Below are 14,709 nucleotides of genomic sequence, written 5' to 3'. Positions count from 1 at the left end.
GTCTCAGGCATAGGGGCAATTCCTGCTTCTGGGGGATTGTACGACCTCGACCGGGGCACCGAGCACCACATTCCTCGCACCAAATTTTAGGTCTGGAGGCAGCCACAGCTGCACCACCTCGGAGCTTTGGAGAGCAGGATCACAGAGGTGGGGGAGACCAATCACAGAGGCGGCTAAGGCGGAAAAGCAAGCCACAATGCACAGCTTTGCCAGCCAGGAGGCGTGAGACAGGCAGAGGCCAACATTTTTCAGGTTATCCTCCAGCTTTGGGGATCTGTTGGAGGTTGAGGGCAGGGGAGGGCAGGGATGACGGGAAGGGGTGGCGGCGGATGACGCGACCCTACCCATGACATATGCTGCCCCAAATGTGCCCCAATGTCGCAAATCGATACGTGTATCTTCATTCTCCTACCTGGGCACTTTAAAATTTGGGACAGGGATACGCTTGAACGCGACCTCTCGTCCAAAGCGCACCAAGCACCAAGCACCAAGCACCACACGCCCGGCTCCCGCCCATCACTTACACAGTAGTCTTAGCTACACGTGTTGGAACGAGAACCTGGCCATCGAGATTGAATCGTAAATTCCATCCTCCCCTACCCTCAAGACAAGGAACTGCCCCTTTCCCCTGACGGGCTCCCTCTCTCACAAATAATAATTTCCAACTTGTCTTTTTGTATCCATTGATACTCAGTTGACTGATGATAATCAGTCCAAGAGTGCACCTAGTCCCGTCCCTCGAGCTGATTTAGCCCGTAATAATTACCTCTGCACAAGTGTTCTGGAGCTTTGTTGAAGCTTGTGACAGCACCGCTTTCCGGTTACTGTCTCCACGCCGCAACATACATACAGTACGTGACACCATTGGATTGGACACAGAGGGGAAAAAAAAGAAGAAGAAAGAATGCATCTGACAGGCAAATAGGCACCCCTTGAGACGAGCCCGGTCCCCACACATTAAACTCTTGGGCATCGTGCCTCAGCTGCCTCGATCGAAAGCCACCATCTGTTATCCCTCAACGGCGACCCCCAAAGACCCACACCGCGGAGTACAAACAACCCACTTGCAACCTTGTTGTAGAAGCACGCCGAATCGTCCATCAACCCTATCCTATCCATCCAACGACCACACCCCCCTCTCACGACTCGACCTGTCTACCCGTCCTCCCGAGCCCCTCTACAACTCGAGCCTGGAGCGTGGTTCCGTATTTATGCAGCAGCATCACAGCACGCCATAGACAAAGCCGCTTTCCACAGCACGGCTCCCAGTCCGCTTGCAGCAGTCCGCCCCAGGTATACCCAGGGCCACACCCTACACCACCGCCACAGCAACTGCCACACCTCAGAACTATGGCATCACCCAGTGCATCCCAGGGCGGCAGCAAGCGCAAGCGGGCCGCCGCCGCCGCCGCCTCCGCCTCCGCCTCCGCCTCCTCCTCCTCACCAGACCTCGCCGACCCCAAGAGCGTACAGTCCGCCATGGACGCCCAGCTCCAAGCAGAGTCCCGCGACGCTTCCGGCGAGGAGGGTGACACCACCGCCCCCGAGTCCTCCGCCGGCCCACCCTCCCAAGGCCACCGCAAGACCGACTCTGGCACACAACACCCTCCAAGCAAGCGCCAGCGCGGCAACAATACCTCCGACAAGGCCGCCGACGCCTCCGTCGACCCCGGCGAGCCGAGCGACACCACAGAGGCCAGCGTCGACATCGAGAACCGCGTCTCCAGGAAGAGTACACTGAGGGGCAAGGCCGCCGCCAACAACGCCGCCGCCAAGACCCCCGAGGAGCGCATGCCACCCCCGCCTATTGGCAAGCTCACACACCCCGTCGGCTACAGGACGAACCCGCCCCCTGCTGGGCGGCCCGTGAGGGTCTACGCTGACGGAGTGTTTGACCTGTTCCACCTCGGGTGTGTAATTGCCATCTATCAAAGCTTTGAAAACACTCGATGGCTCACTGACAACCGTTCCCAACGTGTAGGCACATGCGCCAGCTCGAGCAGGCCAAGAAGGCCTTCCCCGACGTGTACCTCCTCGTGGGAGTGACTGGCGACGAGGAGACACACAAGCGAAAGGGCCTGACGGTGCTTTCGGGCAAGGAGCGCGCCGAGACTGTGCGCCACTGCAAGTGGGTGGACGAGGTGGTCGAGAACTGCCCCTGGATCGTGACCCCCGAGTTCCTGGCAGAGCACGAGATCGACTATGTCGCTCACGACGACCTCCCGTACGGTGCGGACGAGGGCGATGATATCTACGCGCCGATCAAGAAGGAGGGCAAGTTCCTGGTGACGCAGCGGACAGAGGGCGTGAGCACCACCGGGATCATCACCAAGTAAGAAACCCTCGCGCACGCATGCATCACAATCACATGGGGACCTTTGGAGCTAATGGTTACCTCCCCACCTCAACAGGATCGTCCGGGACTACGAAAAGTACATCGCCCGCCAGCTGAAGCGCGGCACCTCGCGCCAGGAGCTCAACGTGAGCTGGCTCAAGAAGAATGAGCTCGAGCTCAAGCGCCACGTTCAGGACCTCCGCGATAACATCCGCTCCAACTGGTCGACCACCGGCCAGGAGCTCGGCAAGGAGTTCCGTCAGTTCTGGCCCGCCAGCAGGCCCCAGAGCCCCGCGCCCCAGATCCTGGGCGGCGCATCGTCCTCGGCCGCCGCCAACGGTGGCGACATCCCCTCGAGCCCATCCATGTCCACCCTGGGCCCACGGTCGCCCGGTGCCGACGGCAGGACGCAGAATGATTTCATCACCGGGTACACCCTCGGACTGATCGGTGGTGTGCGTGGCTGGGTGAGTAACAGCCTAGTTTTCTTCGGACCCCTAATGCACCTACCATTGTTGCTTTCTCGCTATGGCTAGTCATGGTTCTGGTGGGCTGACAACAGGCAGATGACCAAGAGCCGGAGGAATCTCCGCCAGGAGGACAGCCGCCCGCCGAGCGACGAGGAGTCGGAGGAGGAGCCCCGCGGGCGCAAGAGCACAGCGTCCGGCACTCCGGCCACCGCCGCGACGCCTGCGTAGGCGAAACCGGTCGAGTGGTGGGGGCATGAGCGGATGGTGTGATATTAAAACTTGATGGCAGAAATGAAGCATTGCAACCGACACAATTCGCGAGTAGGGACAGGAGGGGATGATAATGAACTACATAGACCTGGCTGCCTCACTTTGCACTACGGGACCGGTTCAGTTGGGATACACGGGCTGGGGCTTTGAAGAAAAAGTAAGAACGAGGGGACCAGAATGCCGGGTGTTTAGAATGAATGGCGTTCAAGGAACCTGTTTGGAAACGATCTATGGGCCTGCCCTGTTTTGCGCGTCGTCCTGTAGGGGTGTGTGAGCCTCTCGCCCAAGAACAACCCTACATTAGCTCGTGGAAACGAATATCAATATCACTATCTACGTCCCCCCTTTACCAGAGCGCTTGGGATTTCTCGGTGACTTCACTTTCCCGCCAGTCCATATTGGAATGCATGCACAGTCGCTCGCTCATCGCACTCAACAAGTCCATTTTGATAGCAGATCTAGCGTCTACTTTCTTTTGCACTGTCCCTTTCTCTAAAACCAACGACCGCTCCTGCCTTGTGTGGGTTTCCAACGCCGGTGCTGCTAATATGATCATTTTGTCTTCATGCACGCAACGCCATGGGACTGACCGACTAGGCACGTCGTTCTCCGTCTTAGACCCGAGAGATACTTTCGTGTCCGCAGATCTAGCTCGATGCTTTTGGATCGTCCAACCTCTCTCAGAAAAGTCAAGCCGCCTCGCCTGCTGATCTAGTCCCTGGCTGACCACGTAACCCTGATCTACGTATCTCATAAGAACCCCCCCCCCCCGCGACATGAGCCCCGCCCTCAGATCTCAACGTCAATATCCAGGTCCAGGGAACCAATGATATCATCGTCCGTCAGCGCCCGGTGGATCTTGGGCACGCCACCCTTGCCGTTGGCGGCGGCCTCCTGCTGCTGCCGCAGCTTCGCCACGTGCGCCGGCACGGCGTCCTCCGGGCCGAGCTTCGGAGTGCCGTTGGCCGGGGTGCTGGCCCCGCTGCCGGCCGCCGAGTCCTGCGTCCTGACGGCAAACTTCTTCCTGAGCAGGGCGCGGCGCGAGTTGGGGTCCTCGCTGTCGGCCCCGCTGCCGCCCTTGTCCGTGAGCGCCTCCCGCGCCTTGCGCCGCTCCGCTATCTGCGCCTCGCGCACCTGCTTCGAGTTGAGCTGCCGGTTGAGCCGGTTCTTCTCGGCCAGCCGGTCCTGCTGCGTCGGCCCGCTGGGCTTGGGCGGCGCCGCCTTCTTGAGCGACGTCGAGAAGGCAAGACGCGGCGCGGGCATGTTGTCCAGCTTCTCCTGCAGCTCGTCCGCGAGCGCCGTGTTGCCGTGGCGGCGGGCCTCGGCCGCCTCCTGCTCCAGCCTCGCCCGCTCGGCGCCGCTGAACTTGTCCCGCAGCGTGTTCTGGCGGTGAAGCTTCTCTGACAGCTCCACGTCGGTCCAGCTGCGGTTGAGGAGTTTGTTGATGTCGTCGACCTTCTGTGTAAGCTCCGGCTTCTTGGGCAAGGTGATGCCGTCTTTTCCACACACGATTTGATAGCGGTTCCATTCGGCCTGTCACTGGGTTAGACTGCATCTTGCGCAACCAAGACGGGGCCTGGCTTACATCTGTGAAGGGGCTCTCGGAGCAGGCAATGTAAGGCCACTCCTTCTCGGCCTTGCCATGCGCGGCGACCACGTACTGATCTGTGACAATGGTCTTGTGCTGCTCATTCTCAACGGCATACGGCCGGCCGGTGGTGACGCCTTGTAACTTATCAGCAACAGCAAAGGAACCCGCCTTAATCTCCCAACTCACCCTTGATGACCGCCATCCGATACACGGGCTGTCTCGTGTTGGGATCTGGCCCGATGTGAATTCTAATGTAGCAGCCCTTCACAGTCTCGTCGAAACCCGGCCAGAAGTTCAGCTTAGCAAAGCGTGTGCGACTCAGGCGGCATCTCTCGATGTCCCGGAGTTCGGCCGGCAGAGCCCTCTCTGGAGTCTTGGATCGCTTCTTAGATGGTCCAGCCCACTCCACATCACTGTCGTCCGAATGGCGGCTGCGACTGCGGCTTGAACCGCTTCGGTAAGAGGGTGATCGGCGGTCTCGGCGTCGCTCTTCGTCCTTGCGACGGCGATCCTGCTTCTCTGCCCGCGCACGTTTGAGGTTGTCGAGCGCCGTGGTGGCCGCTTTCGTGGTCTTGGATGTCGTACGAGGTCGCGACGTCTTGTGGTCGCCCTCCTCCAGGTCGGCGGCGCCAGCCTTTCGCTTCTTGTGCTTCTCTCCCTCTGTGTTCTGCACCATCTGCCTGAGCGTTGCCAGGGTCTTCGCTCGGTTCCTCTCTGCGTGCCTCTCCTCGAGGATCCTCTCTCGCTCGATCTCGCGCATGGCCATGATTTCCTCCTTCTCCTCATAACTCTTGTACAACCCCTCGACCGGGTATTTGTTCTCTCCATCATCCGCTTCTTTGCCCTGGACCGCGTCCGACTCGGCATCCGAATCGGATTCGTCCATGGGCACCGAGGACTGCGAGCGAGGAGTACCGGGGTCAGAACTGAGGGGAGACGACGGGTTAGCGCTGCGTAAACGTGAAGTCACATGTGGGATCCAGTATTGCAGCTCAGATCCAGGTGGTGGCGAGAGCCGAGAGAGGGCTGGGAACTCACGCTTCACCCTCATCTTCCGACTCAGCTTTGCGGCCAGTCCTCTTTGCGGGCGTCTTCTTGGTCGCAGGGCTCCGTGGAGACGAGCGCTCGGCAGGCTGTGCGCTCTGTGACCGCTCAGGACCACGGCTCCGGCTCTGGGTGCGAGACTGGCTACGGCCACGACTGCGGCTGCGGCTGCGGCTGCGAGTACGGCTGCGACCACGGCTGCCGGCATTGGAAGCCTCATCGGAGGATCCATCGCCGCCGCCCGCGAGAGCGAGCAGCATGTCATCGGGATCTCCAAAGTCAGACATATTCGCTGCGTCAGAGGTTTTCGCGGCTGGTAGAGGTTCAGTTTGAGGGGAACGAGGGCTGTCGAAAAGTATGTCGGTGTGAAGGCGCTGGGTCGCAGTGTTGGGACACGGGGTCGGAGTTGAGAGTGTCGAGTTGCGTGGCAAGAAAGAGATCAGTAGTGTTTGCCGCCCAACTGAGGAAGGTTGGAGGGGGGGCTGATTGATCAGGCCCGGGTAGGAGTGATTCAGGTGACCTCGCCGAATGGACAGCCTATTGGGATGCAAAAATTCACAATAGGACCGACGAGGCAAAGAAGAAAGTAGGCGGACGGCCACAAGTAAGCTTGCTATTCAATGTAGCCTCACCCATTGTCTCCTGGCCAGGGTGGGGCCCCTATCGTCCTGGCCAATCACCACCTAGGTACTCCGTACCCCACGTTCCTGCCAGGCCCGTCCCAGGGCTCCTGCGAGCCAGCTGCTTCAGGCGCCTGCAATTATGTCTGTGGTCGCAATCAGTGCTGATTGGTCTCCCGATCGATTAGAAAGAAGCCCGTTTGTATTTGGGAGTTTTGTACAATGATCAAACATTTTTGAGGATCTTGTCGAAGACGCTCACGCCGCTCAGTCCCAGACCCGTCCCAACGCCGACGATATCGGCGCCGACGGCTTGCATCCTATTAAACCCGTTGTGATCCAGGACACCGCCGACACCAATGATCTGAACGTGAGCCAGCGGCATTCCTGCCTCGTTGAGCATCCTTCGAATTGTCCTTACGTTGCCCAGAGCTAGGGGATGCAGTGGTGCCCCCGCCATCCCACCAATGCCTGGCGTAGGTAGCGCCGGGTCGCTGGACAGGTTGGCTCCTGGGTCGGCGAGGACCAAGCATGACCCGAGTGTGTTGGTTGCCGTGATGAATGAGACTGGGGACACGCCATCCCGGTCCTGCGCTGAAGACCCGAGGGCGGAGAAGAGTTCCGAGTATTCGGCCGCATGCGTGTAGGGTGGGGTCTTCAGACCAAATGGGATGCGCGGCAGACCTGGGTCTGATGCAAGCGTCTGCAAGGCTGCCAGGTACGACTTGAGAGAGTCGCCATTGTAGGCCGGGGGTGGCTTGTCCGGGATGTTTGGGCAGCTGAGGTTGATCTCCATGGCAAGTGGAAAAGGCACCTGTTTCTGGTGGTGTGCGATAAGGGAGTAGCACTGTGCCACCTCCTCGGGGCTGCCAGTAACTGAGATGATGAACCCTTTGTCTGGCCGAGCAGAAGCCGACTCTGCTATCTTGCCTATAAAACCGAGATAAACCTCCAGGGTGTGTGGGCTGTATCCGAGTGTGTTGAGGCTTGCGTTCTCATGGCCTTTCAACTTGTCACGGTCCTGTTCAGCCTCGTGGGTGACAGCGTCGAACAGGGTGAACTGATGCCTCGACGGATCGTGTGCAAAGCCAGAGACGAGGCATGTCCGAGTAGTGACAGCACCGGTATTGGGGCATTCGTAAAGCGCCCTGAGATCCTCGAGACTAGTCGCCCAAGGATTCGCCGAGTTGACCAGGGGCGGGCTTATCTGAAGCCGGGGAGGTGAGGTGGTTGCCATGGCTTCTGGTGACTTGATGATACTGTGCAAGCTCTCGTCATAAACCAGCCTGTCACCGATAGACAGCTTCTCTCAACCAGGAGACTTTTTGGGGTCAGCAACAGTCTCGCAACAAACTACGTCCACAGATAGAAGTAGAGGGTCAGTCACAGCGGGGTCGCGCCCGGGATGATAAGATAAGGATTCAGAGGTCCGGCGCAAATGCTTGGTATAGTCTCGACTGATTCTGAGGGTCTCACCATTGACGGCGTGTGTTGAAAGGCCCCATGTCAACTTAACATCTGCTTTCGTCGCCAGTTGATGTCCATTCATTCCAGATGTCTTTCCATAGCAAATAAACGGGCCCAATGCGCCTAAAATAGGTCGTCTATGGGCTTGTCGGCGTCCTTTCCGATCAACTCCCTCATGCCCTGCCGGCAACCAATCAGTACTGTGCGCGGAACACAAAAGAAGAATACATGCATGCTGAAGCATACCTTGGGCATGATGGGCTCGCCATCCTCTCCCTTTACGTAGCGAAATGGCATCTCAGTGCTCTCATGCTCGTTGATCTTCAACTCAGGGTGATCGACGTAGGGGATGTCCTTCAGGGGGACTGTCGACAAGTCAGCTTCGCTCAGCTGGGGTTCAAGACATCGTAGAACTGACTTTGTTGCTGGATCACCATTCGTGTCACCCGCACGGCCGTGTCCGTAGTCATCTGAACAGGACCAAGCCGGCGTCCTGGGAAGCCCTTCTTCCTCAGCTCCGAGGTGCGATCTGGTCACGTTCAATACACATTCCTGAGGCAGATCATACACGACAGATCATGGGTTGAGCATTACCTCGTGGAGGGTCATCGCCTTTTGCGCTCATAGTCGTTAGAACCGAGTCAGAAGAATTGCAGGGTCGTGATTTCTATCTCACCTAGAATCCCGCCGAAGAGGAAGGTGCCGAACTCCTGAGCGTCCTCAGGAGACAGATCCTTCTCTGCTGCTGGGTCCAGCAGGCAAACCGTGTTCTTGGTCGCGGCGTAGATGTTCTCAACACTGTTCTGCGTGGCCTTGAAGACGGGAATAGCCTTTAAGGGCTCGGGGACCTTGAACCCATCTGGTAGGGACGAGAGCGTGAAACTGCTGCCCGACCCCTGAGACTCCTCCGCGATGGCAATGTACTCCAACTCAGACCAGGGACCAAGTTCAGGATCAAGATGCTCGACAATGTAGACCTTGCCGCCGACGTTGGGTGCCATTTTGATACCGTCGTGACCAATCTGTCTGGTTGGACCGAGAGTGCAGCCCTTGCAAAGTGGGGTTTTGACAATTTGTAATGTTGTTGAGATTGAGACAGGAAAGAACACAGTTGAGACTCAGGATGCTCCAATTAGAAGATCTTGTGAGGACGCTTGAAAAGGCGTAGAGGAATTTTGTCGACTGTACTTCTGGATGGGCTGGCCCTGGAGCCTCCACCTGCTCTAGCGTCCGTCCTTGGCATTCCAAGGTTCTTGCCGCATGGAGTACATGTACGGAGACCAACAGCTCAAGGTAAGTATGCAGGCACCAGGCACGGCTGCTGCAAGCTTGAAACGTTCGCCCACTCTGCCGGCGCACAGATTTCGGCGACGGATTGGTGTTGCTCTGATTTTCTACACATATTACCACCGTAATACTACCGCACCTCAAAATTGACAGCATATCATAGCTGTAGTTGAATGAGTTCCCATCTACCTAGGTGCCTAGATATGTATGTGATTACCCTCTTTGTCTCTGTAGATGGGTCCTCTACAGAACATTATTCTATAGGAGGTTACTCTACATAATGGGGAGCTTATGAGGTCTCCCACCAGAGGGTATGCCATAGGAGGGAAGTCTGTGGGAGGTCGGGGAGATACCGTGGCCTGGTAGCGGACACCAGAGCAGAGATGATATCTGCCCGACAGGACATAGCCAGTGCCTGAATTCCCATTCGTTAATCCAGGGGCAGGTTATCCTAAAGATTATCAAGGATTTATAGGACAAACAGCTGTCTTGTTCGAGATCATGTCGTCAGTGGTTGGATTCTGGGCGCGCGGGATGAGCTCTGCTTTTGGGGTTGAATAGGCAGACGGAACCTGCTTTGAAGAGGCACCCAGTCAGGCTGAAAGCCGGACTCGACTGTTGAAGTATCCATTCTCCTCGGTGGCAACTGCCTGGCGGATTCGGTCAAAAATCCCATCCGGCATGTTTCAAGCCGTGTTCAAAGCTTACACGGTCCCTAGCCAACCGCCCCGCCCTGCCCTCCACCCAAAATAGCAGTTTGGGGTCTAGAAGTTGTCCCCCCGCCCCCTAACTGGCTTACACTAGCCGGTGGATCTCCCCCTGTAGTGCCACGCAACCTCCCGAACGACCCCTGTTCTGGGGCTCAAACACCCGAGTGAGATCTGTCACTACAGACAGCCGTCCAGCCCGGTCTGACTGTATCGAGTAATTGATCTTTCCAAACCACCCAACATACACTCTTTCAGCCACCAACAACCATCGAATCCCGCCATTTTTGGTTGCGCAACCCTCCTGCCGAAGCCGTGACACCTGCATTGCCAATGAATACTGCGGCACACAAAGCCTAGCAGCCCAGTCGCCCATCCTCGCCCTTGGACCCATTTGGGTCAGCCTTCCACCCGGAAGAGCCACCATGGCCTTCCTCAGGCAGTTGAGGGTGCCAACAGTGGCAGCCCTCCTCGCTGCGATCGCCTTGCCATGGCTAGACACGGTCGGCGCCCAGAAGACCGCGGCGGACTACTTTGTCCACGAGCTGCCCGGCGCTCCCCCGTCACCCTTCATCAAGATGCATGCTGGGTAAGTACTGGGTCCCCATCCAAGCCCTCCTGCCGCCAGGGCATCAAGTCGCTGACCGATATTCGTTCTTCAAAAGACACATCGAAGTCACGCCGGAGCATAACGGAAACCTTTTCTTCTGGCACTACCAGAACCAACACATTGCTAATAGACAACGTACCGTCATCTGGCTGAATGGAGGCCCGGGTTGTAGCTCCGAGGATGGCGGCCTGATGGAGATCGGGCCATACCGCCTGAAAGATGACAAGACCTTGACACTGAACGATGGATCGTGGCATGAGTTCGCGAACCTGCTCTTTGTCGACAATCCTGTCGGCACCGGGTTCAGTTATGTTGACACCGACTCCTACGTTACCGAGCTCGACCAAATGGCCGACCAGTTTGTCACTTTCCTCGAGAAGTGGTTCGCCCTCTTCCCCGAGTACGAACAAGATGATGTGAGAAAATACGAGAGAATTGAACTGAATCCTACATACAACAGACTCTGACTTTTCCCAGATCTACATCGCGGGAGAGTCCTACGCGGGACAACACATCCCCTATATCGCCAAGCACATGCTTGAACGAAACAAAAAGCCCGGAATTGCTCACACATGGGCACTCAAGGGTCTCCTGATCGGCAACGGATGGATCTCGCCGCCAGAACAATACGAAGCGTACCTTGATTTCGCATACGAGAAGGGCATCGTCGAGAAGGGCAGCGACACGGCAAAGAAGATTGAGGTGCAACATAGGATATGCCAGAAGGATCTCGCCGTAGACAGCAACAAGGTCGACCAAGCCTCCTGCGAGAACATCCTGCAGGATATCCTCCAGTTCACAACCACCCCCGGGTCTGACGGCAAACAGCAGTGCGTCAACATGTACGACGTCCGTCTCAAGGACAGCTACCCGTCATGCGGCATGAACTGGCCCCCAGACCTGGTGCACGTAACCCCTTACCTGCGCAGGAAGGACGTCGTTGAGGCTCTTCACATCGACGAGGCCAAGAACACGGGCTGGTCGGAGTGCAGCGGAGCAGTGGGTAGTCACTTCCAGGCATCCAAATCGCAGCCGTCCGTCAAATTCCTCCCGGATATCCTAAAGGAGGTCCCTGTACTTTTGTTCTCCGGCGCAGAGGATCTGATCTGCAACCACCTTGGTACCGAGGCCTTCATCGGAAACATGGAGTGGAACGGCGGGAAAGGCTTCGAGCTGTCGCCCGGCACTTGGGCGCCACGCAGGGAGTGGACCTTTGAGGGAGAGGTTGCCGGCTTCTGGCAGGAGGCCCGAAACCTGACCTACGTGCTATTCTACAACAGCTCCCACATGGTGCCCTTTGACGTGCCGCGCGCTTCGCGGGACATGCTGGACCGTTTCATGGGCGTGGATATCAGTAGCATTGGCGGCAAGCCCACGGATTCCTACCTGGACGGCGAACGCCTGCCCGAGACGTCTGTTGGCGGCACGGCAGGCAACAGCACTGCTGCCCAGGAGGCCGAGAAGGAGAAGCTTGAGGCGGCCAAGTGGTCTGCTTACCAACGGTCGGGCGAGATCCTCTTGGTTATAGTCTCGGTGGCGGCGGCAGCCTGGGGATACTTCGTCTGGAAGGAGCGCCGAAAGAGAAAGGGGATGGGATACCTCGGTCTCTCGCAGGGCAGCTCAATCGGCCTGCAGACCAGTCAGAGGCGGGATTTCCGCAGCCGGGGTTCGACGAATGCCAGAGATCTCGAGGCTGCAGACTTTGATGAGGCGGAACTGGACGACCTGCATGTCGAGTCGCCGACAGTAGAGGGCCATGAGGAGGGAGTCCTCGGGGCTGAGAGGCAGTACAGTCTGGGCGGTGACAGTGATGAGGAGAGCTCTAGTGGGGCAAGGAAGGAGGCCAGCGGGAAGAGGACGCATTAATGCTGGATCCGAAAATGAGACAAGGGTGACAACACGATCGTTGTGTTGTCCGTGAGGAAATCGAGTCAAAGCAGAAACAGACACACACATATATACATTGCCAGCATGAGGGGCTATGCCGCTGGACCCGGAGATTTAGTGGAGTAGTTACGGCGCACAGCGATTGATGTCACAGGGACTGATTATTTGAATTAACTGCATTCTCAATGTTGTGGAAGTAAGCAGGTGGGGTGCTACTGAATATGCCTCTCTCTGCCTTCGCGTTTTCTCTCCACTCTCCAACGTCATGCCTCGAAGCCCGTCCACCTGCTAAGGCGCCCTCCCAGACAACCCCCTCGGCTACATTATGAGGTAGCCATCAGCTGGAAGCTCGTGTTCTTGTCCGCTGCGGCCCCCTGCCGTTGCGGCGGCTTGCCACCCTGACCGCTGGCACGGTGGTGGGGTTCATGGCACTGATGCCGAGGTCTGACGGTCTCTGACATCGGAGTCCTTTATAGACGGCGGCCCGGCCATGTCTTTGACGGCCAAGGGCGCCCGCCATCTGACCGACCCCCAGGCGGCGTGACTGGGCGGGCGTATGCATTGTATATGTGATTTCGTAGATCATCTTTCCAAACACCCCCAAAACATTTGGGGATGTGTCCCGCCTTGAGATGCTCAGAACTGGGCCACGTTGTTCAGGATGGTGACCTCCTCGCCGGGCTTGAAGGGTGGGAGGCCGATGTACGGGCAGTCGGAGCAGCGGAACGCGTCGCCGAGGGAGCAGCTGCCGCAGGACCCCGTCTTGCCCTGGACCGTGAAGTCGAGCTCGTTGAGGTCCTCGGACTTGAGCTTGAGCGTGTTGAGGTCCTTGTCCGCCTTGGCGCGGCGCGCCTTGTCCTGCGCCTCGAGGCGCTCCGCCAGGCCGCAGGTGCAGTCCTTGCAGGCACGGCGCTTCTTGCCCGGCTCGGGCTTGCACTCTGGGGCTGTTGGGATATGTGAGTTAGCATGTGGGGCCAAGTATGGTGGGTATGTGTGTTTGTGTGTATCTGTGGCAGAGGAAACTAAACGTCAGGGGGGACATACGCATTTGCACGGGCCGGCTCAGGTCCTCCTCGGTCATGAGCTCATCCTCGTCGATCAACTCATCATCGTCGTCAAGATCGTCCCCAAAGTCGAAGCCAACGCCGGCAACTGGCTTGACTGCGGGGGGCACCATGCTCAACGTCTCGGGCTTTCCAGCAACGTCGATGGTGACCTTGTCCACGGGCGGGCCGGCCGAACTGTGCACGCCACCGTTCCCGTTACTTGGGTTTGCCAGGGCTGTGTTCTTGTTCTTCCCAAACCGCAGCGGCACGACGACCTCCTCCTCCTCGACCTTCTCGTACCCGCCGTCCTTCTCCACCAGGCCCGCGAGAACCGCCTCCCTGGACTCGGCAGGGTCGAACCGGGCGTCCTGGGTCCTGAGCGAGGCACCGGACTTCATGGAATCCACCAGCGAGGCGAAGACGCCGCGTGAAAGCAGAGTGGAGGCCTCGGCGTGGCGTGCGCCGTCGTCGCCGGTCAGGAGCAGGACGAGGTCGTAGGTGGCGGCGGGGAGGGTGACGAGGCCTGCGTGCAGGCGGTCGAGCATCTGCAGGTCAGTCGTGTCGCGGTCGAAGGTGGGGAGGGCGCTGGTGCCCTGTGCGGCTATGGATGGCGGCGCGAGGAGGAGGGTGCGGCCCTGCGTTGTGCTGCCATTCTTGGGCTGTTTGGTGGGGGCGGGGTTGAAGTCGGCGGAGAAGTCGATGTCCGGGGTGTTGTCGATGGTCACGACTGAGGGAGACATCATGGGTGTATAATTTTTTTTCTTTCTGCGTGTTGGCAGAAACTGACGGGAAGAGAGGTTTATTGGCTTTGTAATGTAGACACTGGATTCCAAAGGTTGTGTGTGGTGTGAGAGATGGAAAAAAGAGGATTAATAGGGGAGGAGGTTGGGTTGAGCGGTGATATTGTAATCCCGCCAAGGCGATCTACTTTTCGGCGGAGATGCACCGTTCAGTCCCTAGAACTGAGCAGAAGTGTTATCTGATCACTCTGTCGCACTGTATGACTGCACCAGAGCTGAGTGGATACAGTGCACGCGAATCAGCGGTAGCAATTACCAAGACTTAAAGCAGCAAAATCCGCTGCTGAACAATCAATGCCGCAGCCTTCCCGATATCGGCCCTAGTTCCCGTCCACTGATTAGGTCCATAGACTACAACTACGAAGGGTCCAATGGGGACGCAACCAGCGACCAGCACAAGATATACGCCTACAGTAGGTACCAAGTGATTAGGCGAGCATGATTATGAGCAGTCATGGGCAACAAGTTGGATCTTGACAAGCACCGCAGAGGCAGGCCTCTCACACACAGCAAGAGGCTCTGACTCAATGAGCTCTGGGTCTGGACTCAAGCCGCCGTCTCGCCCGAGTCTATGC

General features: G+C 57.9%; 6 protein-coding genes across 6 annotated transcripts; 2 read left to right on the top strand and 4 right to left on the bottom strand.

Annotated features, from left to right (window-relative positions):
* The first annotated feature begins 309 nt into the window (after nucleotides 1-309).
* KVR01_001895 (choline-phosphate cytidylyltransferase) lies at nucleotides 310-3,424 on the top strand. Its single transcript, XM_044788181.1, has 6 exons — nucleotides 310-579; nucleotides 713-851; nucleotides 926-1,910; nucleotides 1,982-2,332; nucleotides 2,412-2,802; nucleotides 2,902-3,424. The coding sequence occupies exons 3-6, from the start codon at nucleotides 1,351-1,353 to the stop codon at nucleotides 3,031-3,033; spliced, it is 1,434 nt and encodes a 477-aa protein (XP_044649850.1). The 5' UTR covers nucleotides 310-579; nucleotides 713-851; nucleotides 926-1,350; the 3' UTR covers nucleotides 3,034-3,424.
* A 440-nt stretch (nucleotides 3,425-3,864) lies between these two features.
* KVR01_001136 (uncharacterized protein) lies at nucleotides 3,865-5,997 on the bottom strand (the record flags this gene model as incomplete). Its single annotated transcript, XM_044781556.1, has 4 exons — nucleotides 3,865-4,608; nucleotides 4,661-4,800; nucleotides 4,853-5,592; nucleotides 5,705-5,997. 4 exons carry the CDS (start codon nucleotides 5,995-5,997, stop codon nucleotides 3,865-3,867), a joined length of 1,917 nt encoding a protein of 638 aa, XP_044649091.1.
* Nucleotides 5,998-6,556: 559 nt separating this feature from the next.
* On the bottom strand, nucleotides 6,557-7,567 carry KVR01_001147 (uncharacterized protein; the record flags this gene model as incomplete). The annotated part of the gene is made up of 1 exon (XM_044782816.1): nucleotides 6,557-7,567. The coding sequence occupies one exon, from the start codon at nucleotides 7,565-7,567 to the stop codon at nucleotides 6,557-6,559; it is 1,011 nt and encodes a 336-aa protein (XP_044649102.1).
* Nucleotides 7,568-7,920: 353 nt separating this feature from the next.
* KVR01_001588 (protein-arginine N-methyltransferase SFM1) lies at nucleotides 7,921-8,798 on the bottom strand (the record flags this gene model as incomplete). Its single annotated transcript, XM_044787056.1, has 5 exons — nucleotides 7,921-7,977; nucleotides 8,044-8,162; nucleotides 8,216-8,326; nucleotides 8,392-8,409; nucleotides 8,474-8,798. 5 exons carry the CDS (start codon nucleotides 8,796-8,798, stop codon nucleotides 7,921-7,923), a joined length of 630 nt encoding a protein of 209 aa, XP_044649543.1.
* Nucleotides 8,799-9,901: 1,103 nt separating this feature from the next.
* On the top strand, nucleotides 9,902-12,472 carry KVR01_001614 (uncharacterized protein). The gene is made up of 3 exons (XM_044795067.1): nucleotides 9,902-10,380; nucleotides 10,457-10,817; nucleotides 10,879-12,472. The coding sequence occupies exons 1-3, from the start codon at nucleotides 10,217-10,219 to the stop codon at nucleotides 12,265-12,267; spliced, it is 1,914 nt and encodes a 637-aa protein (XP_044649569.1). The 5' UTR covers nucleotides 9,902-10,216; the 3' UTR covers nucleotides 12,268-12,472.
* Nucleotides 12,473-12,605: 133 nt separating this feature from the next.
* On the bottom strand, nucleotides 12,606-14,368 carry KVR01_001864 (electron carrier DRE2). The gene is made up of 2 exons (XM_044794758.1): nucleotides 13,333-14,368; nucleotides 12,606-13,232 (listed from the first exon to the last, which is right to left on the bottom strand). Exons 1-2 carry the CDS (start codon nucleotides 14,075-14,077, stop codon nucleotides 12,925-12,927), a joined length of 1,053 nt encoding a protein of 350 aa, XP_044649819.1. The 5' UTR covers nucleotides 14,078-14,368; the 3' UTR covers nucleotides 12,606-12,924.
* Nucleotides 14,369-14,709: the final 341 nt, after the last annotated feature.

The sequence above is a fragment of the Diaporthe batatas genome, assembly GCF_019321695.1.
Source record: "Diaporthe batatas strain CRI 302-4 chromosome Unknown Contig00002, whole genome shotgun sequence".
Classification (NCBI taxonomy): Eukaryota; Fungi; Ascomycota; class Sordariomycetes; order Diaporthales; family Diaporthaceae; genus Diaporthe; species Diaporthe batatas.
The sequence above is the reverse complement of the archived record's forward strand: the minus strand, read 5'-3'. Positions and strand labels throughout refer to the sequence as shown.